Below are 19194 nucleotides of genomic sequence, written 5' to 3'. Positions count from 1 at the left end.
TTATGGTTTCAATGAACTCAGGAGAAAAACAGACTACAAAGTAATATTCATAGACTTATGAAAAAAGACTGATATTAGCAGGATCATCTTAACTCTCAAATACTTTAATGATTTGGTTTTTACAATCTCCTTTTCATAAGATGATTGATATATATATATATATGCAAATGTATCACATTTATAAACTTATAATTTATAAATGTATCCGTGCAGGGGGGGAAAACACACAAGAAAAAAGCATTTATAAACATACACACTCAGCATGCCTATACACTTCTTTCTATGCAGCCTTCTGCAAAGAAGAACAGCCTTCTGTTACTCTAGATATGTGTCATGAGTAAGGATGGCGAGCAGGGGGCTCCCATCCAGACTGTTAAGCACATGCGTAGCACTGAGGAATTGGTCAGCCATTCAAAGAGACACAGATCGGGACCGCCTTAACCTTTGGGGTTTATATGTCTGGGTTTTTCCCACGCTTCTTCAGTTTGTTAGGATTCCTGTTATGTACTAGCAATAAACATTAGAGACCAGTTCCTTGTCTCAGCGTGTTTCCTGGCTGTTAGGACAATATGTTTGCTCATAATTCACAACATCCCCAGCAAATACGGTTGTGTTGGCCAGGGTAGGATGGAAATAGAGTCCAACACATCGGGGGGTAACCGACTGTCAGAGGCTAGATTCAATATGGAATTGATAAAACTAAAAAAATAAGAAAGAACAACACTCAGTTGGAACAGTAATGCTGCTTTATTATGTAAGCAATAATTTTATATTCTAACTACATAAAGCTGGGAAAAAAGAGGCTATTATTTCTTGTAATATAATTAACGTGTTTCTTTGGAATGTTTTAAGGGTCACTTTTTGGAAGGGTAATTTACAGGTCACTTGAAAAGAAAAGGCTAGGTGGATATTTACACAATTCTAAAATGGTGAAAATTGTTTTGTTCCTAAATTTATTTATTTGTTTGTTTTTCAAATTTCTATCACCACCCATCTTCCCCCCAAAAGCGGAATTAGTGTTACTAAAACAATTCCTAAGTTATTTTGGAGATATCTAGGAAATTAAATTTGATTTTTAATGAGAATTCTGAAGGAAACCTGGGGCTCTTTCAGCTCTAAGAGCCACATGACATACATGGACATTTGTATTTGAAGGATGGTATATAAATACCAATGTATAAAATTTAATTAGAAAAATCTGCAAATCTCTCTTATCTTGATGCTGTAATGTGTAAATGTCACAAGTGAGTTATTTACTTAGCTCATTTTAACACAGACATATATATTGATATAGGAAAGCCAAATTTCATGTAAAGGAACAAGACAACAATACCCAAACTGGCAGATTCTACAGCAATAAGGCTTTGTGAATCCCAAATGCACAGCAGAGATCTACTATTAAAGAAAATTATACCCCAGTTTTAATGATGGGCCATGAGAATGCTTTTTGCTTAGTACTTTAACAAGCTGTGGGGAATGAAAAGCACTGTAAGTTGTGCTCATCTGTGAAGGTCTGGCATGATTATACGGTTGCACTTGTTATGCTGGATGATATGAGATGGCTTTAGAGGAGCCTGTTTTGTGTTTCAAGCTGGCAGGCTTAGACTGTCTTTAGTTACTGAAATGCTTTTTTGTGCACTGAAGAGACAGCTACTGTTAGCAAGGCTGTATATATTCTTAATTATAAACCCTGCACTTCACACCAAAATAACACAATTTTGTTCCAAGAAAAGTCAGTTTCATCAACCGGTATTCATTCTGTCCAAAGTTCTGCTAATTAAAGAGAAGAACAAGTACTAGTAAGCGTTGCCCCTTGACTCTCTGGACTGCTATGGGGTGCTACTACTACTTTTGTCCTCTATTTAAGGATATATTGAATTTTACTCCCACCAATTTTCACATTTAACTCAAAGATAAGTAACTGAATCTAGCTGAGGGCTCAGGTGTAGCCACCTCAGTTAAACTTGTCATCATGGATGCCATGATGGATGGAAAGCCACCACTCTCCTTACTTTCCTGCACGGAGCAAAGAGTTTCATGCGCAGTGGCCTTCCCCATTATGTAGGATATGTGCTGGATGACCTGACTATCAGGGAAAGCACAGGCTGGCTTGCAGCCATCCTGCAGATTTTATCCATGCTTTAGTCATTAACTGCAAGAGTGAAAGAATTGGACTAGGTCAAACAGAGCTCATGCCACTACTGATTCTGTAAAAGCACCCTTATCAGTGCTTCTTCCAGTTTCAGTATGAAAAGATATTAATGTGAACTTTATCTTATTGGCACTCCTCTGCTTGATGCATGCCCTATCCTTCCCCTTCATAGGAGAATGAGAACAGGTGAAATGATAATGCTGGAAATGATGAAGGCTTTCTCAAAGACAGATGAGCTGTCAGACTGATAGTTCAACTTAGACCTAGTGGTTTCCATCCCTAACAATCAGAGAAAAATGCACTCTTGGTCATGACCCATTTCAAAGATGTACAACTTTATCTGGACCAAGGGCCACACTTGGCTTTTGAATGGTATACTGGAGGCTGCATTCCAGAAGTAATGGGTGAAGCCAAACAAACACTACACTCAATTTAACTTACATTTAAATGTAATAAAATGCAGTTAAAATGATTACTTTATGGTCAGGAATTTAATAATTTCTCATTTCTGCAACATTACACATTACAATTTGGTAAGAGACCACAACCATGTCATGCAATGCACTGTCACAGTTGCCTCAGTGTATTATTTCACTTCACAATAGCTAAGAAATGGTAAAATGCTAGAATTTCTTCTGCTCTGTCAGACGGCATTAGAATGATCTATCCACACCCAATCTACACTCACAGAAGTATGGCATTTAAGAAAAAGAATGTGAAATTAATCATTCCAAAATAAGAAGGTATTCTTTTATCTATGTTCCATATCTTCAATTACACATTTTATTTGCATTCACTAGTATGAGTCAAAATTCCAAGCAGCTGTAGATGTAAAGAGAATTGGGGGGAAATCTACTATGTAGTCATATGTGATACTTACAGGACTGGGCTATCAGTTGAAAAAAGCCGGCAACCACTAGGTGACAGTTAAGAGATACAGACAATATAGTCACTCCTTGTTTAGTGGCTATCGCATTTAGTGACTGTTCACAAATACAATGGTAATAATAATAATAATAATTTAAAAGATCATTGTCTGACCAATGTGTGCAACTTCAACCAAATTTCATGTGCCTGACAACAATGCATGCTGGAGTGAGAGTAATGCCGTCGTTGCTGCATGAGAGAACTTCATCTAAAAGAGACAGCAGCAACCAGTGATCTTCCCAGCGTCTTTCTCTGTCATGTGTTCACTTACTCGCCATTTCGCTTCTGATTTACGGAACAGATTGTGGTCACTAAATGAGGAGAGGATGTACGATGTTTTGTTGCTGTTTAGCAAGTATCTGAGTTTTTGCAGCCCAGATCTGGTAGCCCTTGGCTACATATGTGCACAATTACTCTGGCAATTGCCCCTTTCCAATTCTGACAAGTGCCTAGCAATTCGCAGGTAAAGAAATTCTCTCTCTTGCTGATTACCCATTTCATGGAGAACCTCACTTTCAACTTAAAAATAATTCTGGTGAAACACACCGTGCTAGAAAATTTAATATATTGAGTTTTGATATTGATATGGTATTAAGTTTTCTCCCAACCATTTACAACTATTTAAATCAGGAGTGCATCACTTATGTGGCACTGTGACATCACCGGAGAACTGGGGTGAATGTATTCGGCCTTTTTTTAACCCTTTTTTAATGTGGTTTAATATGCACAATAGGTGTACTAAGCCATTTTGAGGTATAATGTATTCACATTTTTCCTCCTTTGGGGCAAAAATGCAGGAACATCCCCACCACCTCCAGTCTACTAAACTGATGCAGTGGTAATGGTGGGGGCTGTTCTGAAACTAGCAAAGAGAAACCAATTTTGCCCATAGGGTTTTCTGATATTGAAAAAAATGCTTCTGAAAAATGGAAGTCCTATGGCACAGTAGAATTTTGAGTCTCCTCGAAAAATTTATACTTCCTGCCTTCATTTTGGAAGGGCAAGGGAAGAGACAGGGAATTAACTTACTATTAGCTCCCTAAAATATGTTTCCTGAATTGTTTGTACTGGAGCTGGGGAGAGAGGCAGGTCACCAAGGAAGAGTATATTCAAATAGCCTGGTTTTGTAGGGAATGAAACAGAAAAGCTAAACTTTTAAAAGGATATTTGAAGGTGAATATGTGATATATTCTTCAATGTGAGAGCAGCTTCAGAGTATATCTAAGTCTCATTGATACATTTATTTATTTGCTTGTTTGCTTCTTACTTCCAAGACTTATATGGCTGCCTATCTCATACAATGACTCTAGGGAGCTCACAAGAATCCATGGAACATAGTTAAAAACATACCCTTCCCCTCCAGGGGCCAGACCAACCATCCTTACAGCTCAACGCCCCCCGCCCCCGATCCTAGCCCAATGCTTGGAAGAAGAGCCAGGTCTTCACTGCCCTCTAGAAGGCTAAAAGAGTAGTACATGCACAACTATGATATGATCCCAGAATACATAAGATCTGTGTTTGAAGGAACGCTTTCTAAGTTTTGCTGTCTTTCATTTACTTCTTCTAGCTGAGCTTCTTTTACATGAAGTACTTCAGTGGATTCTGAATATATTCTGAAAGAGGTATGTGGGCAAAACTAAAGGCGTTTTCTGACTTGTGGAATTCCTGTATAAACAACTGAAAATAGAACATATTAGAAACGCCAGTGTTTTAAATGCAAATGTGTACACACACACTTCTGATAAACATTGTAATTCTCATTGAATATTCCTGTTCTTTAAACCATAAGAGTAAAGAATAACTGGCCTGCAAAATCCAACAAAGAACATCTACTGCCACAATGACATCAGGGGAACGTCTTTATGTTGCTCTATCTGCTCAGCTCTCAAGAACAAAAAGCAGTATTTCCATCTTGATTTTTCCAGCCTTGGAGCTTATGGTAGTACAACTGAATGTTTCTCACACAAGACAAATTTTAGTGGCAATTTCATTATGAAATCCTCAACTGGAAATCTTTACCAGCAAACTTTATTATTAGTCTTTGATGACACAGCACAAATTTGGATTATGCACCATACACTTATGTTTAGAACAACACCTGCCAAATGGATTTCTCTTTAACATAGCATTCCAGCTTTAGTCTGGTCTTTTCTTTGCACCTCAGCCTCTCTTTGACATAAGCCTGACATTTCTTTAGTTTGCACTGTGTGTTTAACAAAGTCATCTGACATGAAATGCATAAAAAAACCAATTAGTCTCTAAAATATCAAAGCTTGTCTTTTAATTATATTGTTTTTCTTTTTTGCTAGCTGCCAAGCCCCATCTGTTGGCAAAAAACCTCAGGGTATAAATAGAACAAATTAAGCTGCTTTTCCTTTAAAAAAGGGTTCGAGGTATGCAGAGGTCAGGAAGCAGACTTCAGGAAGAAATTGACTAACATACATTTTTGTAAAAGAAAAAAAGGAAAGGAAAAAAAAAAAGTTGAACAGAAATAAATGAATCCATAATTGACATCTGCATCTGTGAGGATGACCTTTAAAACTTTCTAGAGTTTTTAGCCAAGGAGGCAGCATTATTGATTTTCCCACCAGAACAAAACAGAACAATGCTGCTGTAGTTGGCAATTTTTCCATTTTTATTCTGCTCTAAAAGTTGCAAATCATAGTAACAGAAAGGAAGGTGAGATAAACTTTCCATAGACTGCCTACTTGATGACAATCTTCCTTCTTCAAAGGAATAACAAAATATTACGGTATTTTAAAACAGGAGTAGGTAGTTTTTGGAGACTGCTGGAACATCTGGAGTTTTGATAGCACATGATGTGCTTTCTTAAAAAATGGCAACCATGGGAACTTGTGCATTCCCAAAATGGTTATGACGCTGTAGCCAATCACAAAACATACATTTATTTACCAGAAAGAAAACTGGAATTTTCAGGAAGTTAGTAAAAAAACAGAGAAAGCTAAAAGGAGGCTGGTAAGAAAGTTCAGCAATTGAAGCTTCTGTCAAATATTTCCTCTAAGTAAAAAGTACGTACTTTGCTAAGCTGAGAGCCTGAGAAGAGGACAAGAATAAAAGCTTTTTCACTGGCAGTACCTTAAGAACAGACATGACTCTGTAGTCTTGACCTGCTGCAATGTCACATCGTATTCTTGACTGAAAACAACCTGGCTTGCTTGCAAGAACTGCAAGCTTGTAAAGGTGTTTACAGAAAAACTGCGAAGGGCCACATTTCAGCTCCTAAGGAAGATTTATCTACCAAACAAGTAAGGCACTACAAAAGGAGTGGCATAGGAAACAACTTTCTGTAAGAAAAAGAATCAAACAAGGGAGCAGGGGATGAAAATGCTAAACACAACCAAAAGACATAGAAGATATTCTACACTATTGGAACTCAGAAACAGCTCTGAGACCCTAACAAAAAAAAAATTCCTGTGATCCTTCAAGGGAAATAAAAAAAGACATTGCAGAGCAGGATGCAGAACAGTGCAGCATCGGAGTCACTACTACAGAAACAAGTGTGCACTAACTCAACTCATTGGTTTGTGAAGTGGGGGCTCCCTGCGAGGCTCAGGTGCTTCACAGCTGCAGAGAGCTATGCGCAAATCAGCTGGTGGGGCCTTAGGACCATAGCGGGATCAGGCAGATGAGGCCAGGGTGGTGGTGAAGAATGGTTATTGTTTATTTTTCTGTGGTTGTTTGGTGTGGGTAGGTGTGCTGCTGGGGGTTGGGAGATATGGATGGATGGGCATGGGACAGGAGAACCCAGGGGCAGACTGGGGAGAGATATGAGGGCAGGCGTTATTGGTACAGTGACAAGCAGGGGTAGATATGATGGGAATCTGAGGGTGGGCCACACTCGGGGATGCCATGAATGCTGTCTGATAGCAATTCCAATGTCTTGCCCTCAGTAGTCACTGTTGGGACCAGATCAATGGAGTCTTGGTGGCTCCAGGCTCTGGCTTCTGAATGCCAGGTCGGTAATAAATCTGTCCTTGCCCCTGATCTAATTATGGATGAGGGTGTTGACCCGGTGTGCATAACTGAGATCTGGGTGGGCCCTAAGGGGGGAGTTCTGCTCTTGGAGATATGCCCACCTGGGTTTGCATCAGCCAAGACCCTGGGGGAGGCAGGGAGCTATTGTCATCCCTGAGTTGTTGAGGGCTCTTAGAGGTTCTGCTCCCCAGAAAATTGGATGTGAGACCCTCTGGCTTAAGTTGGGCCTTTGGGAACAGCTGGGATTACTGCTGGTGTACTGTCTTCCCTACAGTCCAGCATCATCCCTGCTTGAACTGCTGGATTCTGTCTGGGATGGCTCAGGAGTTCATATATGTCTCCTGTGAGAAGAAAGGGCCTATTAGATTGGCCTGCTATAGACAACTGATGCACCCTGTTGGGTTCCAGAGGAAACTTGTCTTTTTACCCGAGGATCTGCTCAGCAATTTGGCTGAGGCCTTGGTTATAGTCTGGAACAGGCAGGTGACTGAGGCCCGTGACTGGATTGTGCCTATGAGGTCTCTCTGTGTGCCAATCCTGGGATGCACCTTGGTTTTCTGAGGAGCTCTGGGGAATGAAGTGCCAGGAATGACACCTGGAGTGTCACTGGAGAAAGACAAGGGGTTGACCTAAGTGAACATGAGTGAGAGCCCATATCTGGGCCCACATAATGGTGATAAAGGCCATGAAACATTGTTATTTCTCTGCCCTTATTGCATCCAGAGCCCTGTTTCATGCTATTTGGTGGATAAAGTTGCTTGGATTTGCTCTGAATTGGACTCTGATTGGGCAGGTCTAAATGAATTGTCCAGGGTAGAGTCTTGTGAGATCTTCTGGAGTGAGTTTGATTCTGTGACTCCCAAGGATGTGGACAAGGTCCTCCGATCTGTCTACCTGTCTCTTAGATCCTGGCCCCTCTTGGGTTGGTAAGGCAGCCCAGGTGGTGACCAGGGGATGAGTCCATACGGTGGTATCAGCTTCTTTGAGGGAAGATGGTGGTATCACTAGTCTTGAAGGAGGCAGTGGTACACCCTTCCTCAAAAGGTCATTGCTGAATCCCTCCATTCTGAATAACTATCAGTCAGTTTCCAATCTTCCTTTTGGAGAAAATTGTGGAGAAGGTGGTCAGACAGCCGTTGCAGAGGATCTTGGAGGAAACAGATTATCTGCACCTGTTTCAGGTTGGGGTATAGTACTGTTGTACTTGTTGATGATCTTTGGCGAAGCCAGGATTGAGTGGTGCATCCATCTTTGTGCTCCTTGATTGCTCAGTGGCTTGCAATACCATCTACCATGGCATCCTTCTGGACCAACTACATGGGTTGAGATTAAGAGGCACTGTGTTGCAGTGGTTCACCTCCTTCCTCAGTGGTTGGTTTCAGTTGGCGTTGATGGGAAAGATCCCATCCATGGCCCCTCACTTGTGGGGTGCCTCAGGGCTTGACACTCTCTCCCTTCCTGTTCAACATCTACATGAGACTGCTGGGTTAGGTTGTCCATCAGTCTGAGGTTCAGTATCATCAATATACTGATGATACCCAGCTGTACATTTCAATCCCAGGCTGCACAGGTGAAGCTGCTGATGTACTGACCCAGTGTCGGGAGGCTGTCTGGGTCTAGATGGGGAGGAATAGATTTTGGCTCCATCCCAACAAGACTGAATGGTTGTGGTTGTTTAGCCCCCTGGAGCAGGGATGTTTCCATCACTGATCCCATGTTCCAGAGCTTGAGAGCAAGACGGGAGAAGGGCTTCTGTTGCACGCCAGAAGCATGGGTCTCTGACAGCAGGCCAGTCTTCAAAACGCTCTCTCCAGATAATTTATCAGCTGGACAAGTTTGTAATGGAAAATAAGCTGTCACTCAGTCAGATCCTAACCATTGAGGGATGTAAAATCAACATCAACACCATAAACTCTGCAACCAGCACAGATCCTTCAGAACAGGCTGTTCTATATTCTATATAATATAATTCCTATACTTTGCATTGGCCACAACTGGCACCAACTGCAACTTTTGGATACTTTTTATGGGTAGCCCCAGATAGTGCGCATTTCAACAGTCAATTCAGGATGTGACCAAAACACAGACATCACCAAATCTAACCTGCTCAGAAACTATCCCAACAATGCATCTCTAAACACCAGGCCACAAACAGCATTTGAGATTCCTGCACCCTATCGTCTCCTGGTAAAAACCCAGAACCCAGAAAAACATCTGAAAACAAAAGCAGGGTACCCAATTTCCGTTTTCTAGCTAACAACATTATTTCCTCTTTTAAAAAATGGTGCTTTGACCTGTTGAACCAGGATAAAACTGTCATAGTTGATGCTTTGGTTAAGGTGAGCAAGGGATCTCATAGAATCAAGAGACATCAAGATGTGGTTGCTAGAAGTGGGGGGTGTTGGATGAAGAAGACAAACGTAAAGCAGATTGAAGGAAATTATCACTATACTCAGAAACTGACACCCACACATCACAAACAATGTAAGAAAAAAATGCTTTTTACCTGCTTGTGGGCATGGTCATAGGAATTTATGTGGTTGTCAAACTCCTGGTGTTTCTGATACTGTTTGTCACAGAGCTCACAGTAAAAATTGGCTCGAAGGTCTTCAAGAGCCTTGGCAATTGCCTTTTCTTTGTCCACATAATCCTGCAATAGCAAAAAGAGATAAGCCTTAAGCCCTCAGAAGAAAGTAGCATGAAACAAAAATGGCCAGGGAAAGCTGCCATTGAAACATTTAGCCTCTTGGTGCAGGGTCTCAGGTTGCACGTAGCCCCTGCACTCATTTTTGTACCTCTAGAATAATTTTTACCATGCTTTTAAATTTCAGTGGTGCAATTGCAGAAAATTGATGAAGCAGTTTCCCATTGTTTCAAGAAAGAATCCATTAAAAAATCTGTTTTATAGGCCTTAAGAGATATGGTGTGACTTCTTACTTGAATCATTGACCCCACCCACTACACACTACTCACTCAAAAATATTAAATGTAAATCCCAGTTACCAGCCTACTTAGCTCACTGCTGAGATAACAAACGTTTTAAACACTGTTAAAAATTATTTGATACTAGTTTAGAATACTTACAACCTATATTAGATCATCAACAAAGAAAGCATTTTGCAGAGGGGAAAACACAGTAGATTGATATTAGCAGTGAGACTTGTACAAATGGTGATGAAGAAGAAAGTAACTGGATAAGGTGTTTCTTAGAGGATTCAAAGGAATGTTACTTGGGTTTGACTGGAGTACAAAAAATGTTCCAAGGGAAGGTGTATACAAACAAGGAATGGGTTGATTTCAACCCAATGTGATCTCCTACTTTCTTTCCCTTTTGGTTCCTACATAAGAGAACTTTATTTGTAATCTCCAGAAATCATGTTGCCAAAATTTGGCGGCACACTACGAAAGATACAATTTCAAACTATTTGGGAAGGAAAACATCAACAACAAAATGTGTGAATGTTTTCTATTAGGCTTTCACACACCTAAAGCTCAAAAACCATGGCACCCCCCCAAGAAATTATACTCCACCCACTTTGATAATGTCACCATGTCATCAACCAAACATAAAATTAAAACAGCGCATCCCACGTGCTGCAAGTTTGCCTGTTTCTATACTAGGTGGTCCAGACATCTTGTTAGATCACAGGATCTCTTATAGGCATCCCTGGTTTATAAAATCTGTATCTTACATATTATTAAATGATTCTACACTGGGATGCTTTAGGTGAGGCTAGACTAGCATGCCATGGAAAATTGTCCATGATTCTTTAACTGGCCCAGCAGAAAGTACCTTGTATTTCTGCCTCAGCTCTTCAGTATCTTCCTTCTCCACTTCCAAGACCCGCCTCCTTTCTGTGGCATCTTCGGCATAATCAAGCTATCAGCCAAAACAAAGACAAGTCAGGTAGTCATACACGTTGGGCATCAAAGTTCAGCATGCAAGAAATATTCATAAATAGTAACACATCTTATTCTCTCAAACATGGTCAACTTGTTTGCAAACTGGAAACAAAATGTACAATAATGTACTAATCTACTCATGCTAAAAACCTCTAGAGGAGACAATTTATTTCAAGAAAATTTGATGTATTTTGCAGCCCCAAAACAGGAGGCGCTTTTTTATAGTGGAAATCTAACTTCCCCCAAATGCCTGTTGCATGAAAACTTTCAACTGCAGAACGAGACTAGGAGCTTCTAGAAGAAAAATACATATTCCGCCACTGGGTAATTCTCTAGCAGCTCGCAATTTATGGTTTGCTGCTTCTGAATACTGAAATTCTATTTGATAGAGAAAATCTAACTTCCACTGACTTAAGAAAATTGGGATGAGGCACAGGAAGCCTTCTACTAATGAAAATGAGCAATGGCTACCTCAGAAACACTTGATACAGTAACAGAAAGCTCCATGGTACATAACTGCCATTGATATGCCCCAAATAGATGTGACATGGGAAATAATTTTGAAATTAAAGAACCTTCTCCTAAGACTTGAACATACATCAGCTTTTGAAGTGGTACGTATAGGAAATTTCCCTCCTGCTAATTTCAAGTTGAGGAAAATTCAAACCAAAAATAAACCCCGGCCCAGCAGACCTGCCACAAACACCTACATTTTCCACTCATCCACGTGTGTGTGTGTGCGTGCGTGCGTGTGTGTGTATGCTTACTGCACTTCTACCCTGCTTTTCCTCTGGATATTAAAGGCAGTACATATAAAATCTCCCTTCATTTTACCTTCACAACAGCAACCTTGTACGATAGGCTTGCCTGAGGGATAAAGGTTTACCTAAAGTCACCAATAATTTTTGATAACTTAATCTGGTTCTGCCTGTGTTTTGAGAAAACCACCCTGCTCTCCCTAAACAGGTTGTGATTTTATAAGCTTCTCATATTCTCCTTTATCATTTCTCTGTATTTCAAAAAATAGGGCTGTGCAAATTATTCAGAGAGGTCTTGGAGTGTCAAAGTTTCATGTCCTCACAAAGACTTTCTGTAGCCATTTCAACATCATCCCCACACCATCTAGCTCAGAATAGGGTTTTGGGTGCTTCCTGCACATGCACAGATATGTTGAAATAGCATGAAGACATCCTTTCATAGGTGACATTAACCCTTAGAGAGAATACAATCTCTTGTATTCAGAGGCCCTTCAGCTACTTCATGAAATGCTCCTCCAAATGTTTTGCACAGCACTATTACAAAGCCCCAACATTGTCTATGGATACAGCTGTTCTAATTTTCAGATAATTTATGTTACACAGTAATTTAGTAGATTCTTTAAAATGTGCATCCTTTACAGACTGTGCCACATTTCTGATGGATAGCTAAAGGCAGAGACTTTTTGTGTGGGAACCAGAAGCACCCTCTTCTGACCTTACACTAGGATATCTGGTTCCATATCTGAAGAACAGACACTACCGTTCCAGTGTGCCTAATAAGTAAAACCTGCTGCATTCTTCAGGAATTAAGTTACATACATTATTTCTGAATGTGTCTTGATATGGAAGTCTGCTCACAGCACTGAGCTTAGCAAACCTCTTCACAGCAAAAAATAACTTTGGAACACAGGAGCTGCACAGGCCCAACCAATTTTTTAAATGTGCAATTAAAGCTTTAACTGGAAAATCAGATTTGTTAATTAAAGCCTATCCTACATCTATACTATACTGAAGCACTATAATTTCCTTGACTAGAAGACCCTCCCCCACTGATGCCCTCTAGTTGTGTTGGATTATAACACTCCTGGGGCTGGATGAAAAAAAACTGTAGTCCAAAAGGAGACCAGTTTGGGAAATTTTATGGTAAAACGTATTATAGTCTTAAAACATATGCACACTTAATCTTGCCTGGTACGAAGTGTATGTTGCAGGGGCTACCTACCTCCATTTCCATCCGCCCCATGCCCATGACATCATATTTGACAACGATAGGGATGGGATCTGTTCTACCTGCAAGGGAATCAGACCCATCAGCTGAGTGTGTAGGACAGAATGATCATCCTCTGGTAAGTCGCTTTGTACACATTGGTTTGGGGTTGGTTAGAGATCTTGCCTTTGGAGTGCAGAGACCAGAAAGCTACAGAGAACCAAACACAAGCCATTCTCACAGCTTACAATCATAAGCCTGCACATCTTGGTTGCCAGACCTGGCCTTGTTTTTCTTTTTGCTGCCTCCAGCTTTCGGCCCGAATATCTGAGCAACTTAATACTAAAATTAATGATCCTTATACTACAAGATAAAAGAATTTGAGGAATGGGAAAGAAGCACTCTCTCAGGTCACAGGACACAGATTCAGGAGGCAAACAGAATGCTGGGTGTTTCTGAATCATCTTGAAATTACATTTAATAAAATGCAAGCACCAATGCCCAGTAACACCCACTTAGCATGCAATTATTTCAGACGTTTGGAAGATTAGGTATTGAGACTTTTCTAGGCCCAAAATGGGCTTTTTGGATTTTGCCATATCCTTTCCTTGTAAGCTGTGAAAAGGACTAGTTGCGAAGAAAACTGACTTTGAACTAATCAAACTATGCTGAAGATTCCATATGTATTTTTAATTCACTCATAACCAGCCAAACAAAGCAAAATGGGGCAGACGAGCACTTCGACTATCACAGCCTTTGGGAGTGTTTATTTTTACATCACAACATGCGCTGTGAGTTGTGATGTAAGGGCACTGGTAAAAAGGAGTTACTTACCTTATCTGGTGCATACCTTGAGTGAAAAAACAGAATGTTTACTTCCCTTATTATCAAACTTGGGGGACTGCTGTTAACAATATTCCTCTCATTCAAAAACACATAGATTATACCCTTGGGCCAAAAGATGTCCAAGCTTGAATCGTGCTGAAATAAGGAAACTGGACTGCTAGTATCAGTTCATGTGGCATAACAGATAGTATTTTTGAGTATCTGCATCTCCAAAAAAATTGAAAGCTATTTTTTTTTTTCAACTTTTGGGAGGTAGAGTGGCCCAACTGACAGAACTGTACTTGGGACATCTGGGTTCATGTCTCACCTGTCAGAGGACTTATTAGCCTTGTCTCTATTTCTTAGCTATAAAACAGGAATTGTAATTCCTCACAAGATTTACTGTGAAGGTTAAAAAAGGTTTTGCCCTTGATGTGCCATTAAAATAGAAGCAAACCAATCCCCAACATAAATTTAATTTGGGAATACATTTCAACATTTTCCAGATTGAACAACTCTTTTCTAGAGAGACATTTCTGCTGTATCTCAAATTTAGAAACCTGGAGTAGGGTGAATCAAATTTGGAAACACTGATCATCTGTGAAAAAGCATTTTTAAATACAATTTTTATTTAGATATATACACATTTTCAGTAACAAGGATGAGGGTGGAAGGGGACTTATGCCCAATTGTATACGAAGCAATGACTGCAGTTTTGAGCAAAAGAACCAAATATATAATAGTTTATTTCAAATGATATATTTTCCCCTTAATTTTTATTACATTTCTATAGGAGTGGCATTTGTTCTGTCCAAATGAATATGACAGACTCCTTCATAATATGAAGAATATATTAGTACTTTTGCTTCCTAAGGCAGTCAATGTTTTCAATTTTCAATTATCTGTTAAATTATCCTAGCAATTGCTAACACTCAGTATATGCTCGGGAAAGGCAGGGGGGAGATCAAGTTTGGACAGTATTAGAGATTTGGTTTTGAAGTGAATCTCCACAAATTTTTGGCAGTTCTAACACAAACATCCCTTCTGAGCATTAAACCCTTAATGAACAAGGATCAGACACAAAAGAGTGCATGAAGAAATGGAAAGGAAAAAAAGGGAAACAAAAAGACCAAGCAGAAAAGATGAAGGCTACAACAGAGAAAAGTAAGCCTAACATATTTGGTGCTCTGATGACAAAAAAGAAGTAAATTCAGTCTGAAAATTAAAAATTACCACTAAGTTTACCATCACCACAACAAGTCCCGGATCATTATGCTGTAAAAAAGAAACACCATTTGTTAGGCAGAAACTGTCAGGGGCAGAAAATAGGCCCTATGCAGTAGGCAGGTAACGGGGAGGGTACAGGGAAGGGGGAGAAACCAGAGTGACACTAGGACTTCCACCCACCCCACGCCACCCTTCTTTTGGAAATAGTGCAAGTGGAGTAACTCTGGTTTATTTTCAAGATGTATTCAGCATATAATTAATACTGAAAATTAATGATTAGAGTTTTAATAAACATGGCACTCACAATTCTTCATATTAAATTTGGGGGGGGATGGCTGTTTTGCAATGTAACAAGTAGTAAGAAATAGCCTTTCTTGGAGTGTTTCCCAAACTTCTGATAGTCTCATCTACATAGCAAACTACATTAAACTGTTCAAAGCAACCACTGGACCACATTCAATGGTTCAAAGGAAAATTAAGGCTCTTCTGCAAAGAAAATTAGTAGGTTGATGAGAAAATGACAACAGAACTTTCCCCCCAACTGCTAGTTTTCTATAGTGTTTTTTCTGCACACTGGGAAACAGATAAGCCCTCACTTAAAGCAGTAGTAATTCAGCTCTAAAGTACATTCACTACTTCAAGAAGTTGGCCAAAGGGTCCAGTGATGTATGTAAAATTCAATCAGTGTTTTGCATGTGTGCGTTTTAAAGAAGCTAAGAGGTAAGTAGTTGAATATTAGGCATGTGGTACAGAGGGAGGGGCTGAGCATTCCCATTCCTCTTGCCAACATCCTTTCTCCAGCTGGGCGAAATATAATGGGGCAAGCAGGTATTTATTAAATCCAGAAAACAGCTCAAAGCAAATGAGTTAAATGACTATTCTAATTGGATTTATTACTATAATTCTAGTTAACTGCCTTTAGAAAAATAACGTAAGTTTCTGATATTGAATATTACACAAGAAGTTTTAAGTGAATGTAAACAGAACTTCAACATAATACATTCATTTTGGTCTGTGCATACCCTTTATCCCATTCTCTAATTAGCAGTATCTCCCTTTCCTATTCAAAATATAAAATATTAGAGTCATGGCTACAGGCTCTACAAATATGTCTAGAAATAAATAATACTAATATTGTTTGTATTAAAATGTATGTGCTACTTTTGGCCAAAAGCCTCAGAAGTTTCACTGCAGTAATAGAATGTAAAAAAATTATTTAAGACCCAATGGGCAGCAATAAAAACAAGACAGAAGCGACACTGAGCAACAGCAACCCAAGCAAGGGAATACATTTTTGTTATATTTCTAGTAAGTAATGAAGATCTAGATAGGTTTCAGAGCTATTTACCATAACCAAGGCAGCTTTGTCCATACATATACACCAAACTTAGCTTTACTTTAGAACTTAATTTGTCTTATCTCAGTTGATGGGAAAACCTATCTGAAGTATATTTACATGAAACTATTTAAGGCCTTGAAGGAAATAACCAATCCTTTGAACTGGGCTCTGAAATAAAGTGGAAACAAATGCAGAATTGAGCAGTATCTGATCAATGTCTCAAATACTGTGCTAACACCAGTATTACCATGGGAGCAGCATTCTGTTCCAGCAGTGGATCCAGACACTTTTCAAATACAGTGTTATGTAGAAATTGTAATACAGTATTCTAATCTGGATGCGAACAAATCACATGCAATATGGCCACATCTTCCTTCCCTGTCAAGGATGAGAACCCCTAACCTAAGCTGTGTAAATGTTATAACTGCAGTTTGACCATCCAAGTAAGAGGGCTAGGTCCAGAAACATTTTGAAAAGAGTGCTATCATGTCTTTCAAAAGGCTGAAAACCCAATCCCAGATTATTAATTAAAGCTATTTCTACCTTATTTTCACTAAGTTTTGTCTTTCTTTCTTTTTTTTTTGCTCCAAGGCTGAAAGGTTTCTACTGCCTCTTTTTATGTAACTGAGGTTTGTTTCCTTCATGCTCAAACCAATGATTCTGCATTTCAAGCTTTTGGATAACTTTTCCCACTGACTTCATAAAGATATTAGAATGGGATAAGATATAAATTCTCTATGGCCAGTACAAGAACAGGAGTCCGGGAATTTCACTTCTCTCTTCAAGTTAGGCCTCTTGCCCACCATGATCCCCAAGTCCAAGCTTAGCCAGGCAATCCAAAAGAATAGTATGACTGATGGTACCAAAAGCTGCCAGAAACAGGATGGCTGATGAGACCAAAAGCTACAAGAAAGTCTAGCAGAACAGGGATATAGTCCTTTTTTTCAGTTTCCACTCCAGCATAAGTTGTCCATCAAAGCAGCCTCAGTCCCCAAACTAAACTAGAAACCAGACAAAACTGGCTGTAATATCATTTAAGAGTTAGATTATCAATTCACAATCCAATTTTTTTCATATGGTTTTCTGACTACTGAATGTAATATCAGGGGAGATGGACCTCATGAGATGAATCAAGACTTTTGAGAGCTGTCAACTGAAGAACAGCCTTAAGAAAGAAGCAAGCCTCACAAATAGGACATTTGATGCTACAGTAAGCCTATTCTAAAATAAGTTCTTAGAGGGATTCTGCAGATTGATTTCACTGCTGCCTATTACACTTTAAGCTCCACACCGTGCTCATTAACAAAGCCCCTTGAGCAATTTACAAAAGCAATTTTTATCTGTATGAAACTTAAATAAATACAGATTAGAAAATCAAGAAGTGTATCAAAAGAAGAAGAAACATAAATTGAATTTTAAACCCAGCTTTAAAACAGCATATGGGAAAGTAACTAGTACCAAAAATTGAAACTGCTCTGTAAACCAAATGGAAAGGCTAACATTTCTGTAAATTATGTGTGCCAATTTAAGGGTTAGGGAAAAAACAAACAAAGTACTTCCTCTCCATGAAGAACTCTTGAGAAAAATACCTCTCTGGGATCCTTCACAATGACATATTAAACTGCCACAAAGGAGTGAAGAAGAGAGAAAGAAAATCATCCTCTTTAACATTCATCTTTGCTGCAGATCACATCACTGGTTTAAAGTACGGGAATGAATAGCGTGCTTGGGGTATGTGGGATGAAGAAAAGGGGGCAACACTACTGTATGGATGTTTTTAAAAGAAAAAACTCAGTCCAGAGACAAACTGTGAGATTTGCAAAGACCACCTTTCATTTTGATGTGGACTTTTCAATTTCCACTTTTCCCATAAGAGATTGTTTAAGGAGTAAGCTTTAATTGATCTGGTTATCTGAATTCACATGCAGAACGTATCTTTATATTTACTACTTGTTCCCCAGTCAAGGCCATGGCAGGAACTTTTAATTACATGCGTAACATATAGAGTTAAAGGTTACCAGACTATTGCTTTAAGAAGCTACATTGCAATCCAAAGGACAAGTTGCATAATCCCCCATATACAGAACGGGGGGCAGAAAAATAAGGAAAGACACTCTGCAGAACGCTCAAATACCCACATAGTTCTTACTACTAAGATATAATAGGAAACATACCAGTTCTACAATCTAATAATATTGAAATCTCTCAGCAGAATACTTACTAATCTCAATCTTCCATGATAATGGAAAAAATGATTTGGCCAAATTAAAGGCTTCCTAGACACTACAGATCCTCAGGGCTTGGTCATGTGCATTTCCACATATGTTTTAATGTGTTCTAAAACATTGTGTCCTCAAGTCTATTTTTAAAAAGGAAAATTATGCCTTTATCTTAAGAAGATAAATATAACAACATCTGGTGAATTCTGAAATATCAAAAAGAGACAAGAAAGGGGCAGGAAGTATTTCCATTCCTTTTGCTATCTTACATTTGCTCAATCCTGCCTCTAAGGAGCACAGAGTTGATACATGAAGTGTTAGGTAATCCTTAGAGATGTTAAACTGAACATGAGTGAACCTCCCAAAATAATTAATTTAAACAATGTTCAAGGATGACACATAATTTTGTGTTAAGTCACCCACTGATTTTGACAGAATCAAAGACAATACAGAAACACGGGGTAACTTAAAGTTAAAAATACTTCTCACTGTTCTAACCTGAGCTATAATTTCATATATTGCCTGTGAAATTCTTATGGTCTTCCATCTTCAATTTCCCTACAAAATATTAGCACCAAACTCACCATCTATGTTCTCTTTGCACCTGCAGCAGCTCAGCCTTCAAAATTATTTCACATATC

General features: G+C 39.2%; 1 protein-coding gene across 5 annotated transcripts in view; it reads right to left on the bottom strand.

Annotated features, from left to right (window-relative positions):
- Positions 1–19194, bottom strand: part of GPATCH8 (G-patch domain containing 8) — a 79128-nt gene that overhangs the window by 6770 nt on the left and 53164 nt on the right. For 3 of the 5 annotated variants that reach the window (XM_063300526.1, XM_063300527.1, XM_063300529.1), the window contains 3 exons: positions 12959–13026; positions 10869–10955; positions 9582–9725 (listed from right to left, as the gene is read on the bottom strand). In XM_063300526.1, the coding sequence (XP_063156596.1) occupies positions 9582–9725; positions 10869–10955; positions 12959–13026 (299 nt within the window). Of the gene's footprint in view, positions 1–9581; positions 9726–10868; positions 10956–12958; positions 13027–15001; positions 17333–19194 lie in introns of those variants that run through there. The other 2 variants (XM_063300528.1, XM_063300530.1) reach the window with 2 other exon arrangements.

This window comes from Candoia aspera, chromosome 4 (genome assembly GCF_035149785.1).
Source record: "Candoia aspera isolate rCanAsp1 chromosome 4, rCanAsp1.hap2, whole genome shotgun sequence".
NCBI lineage: Eukaryota > Metazoa > Chordata > Lepidosauria > Squamata > Boidae > Candoia > Candoia aspera.
This window is presented reverse-complemented; position numbering and strand designations above follow the sequence as displayed.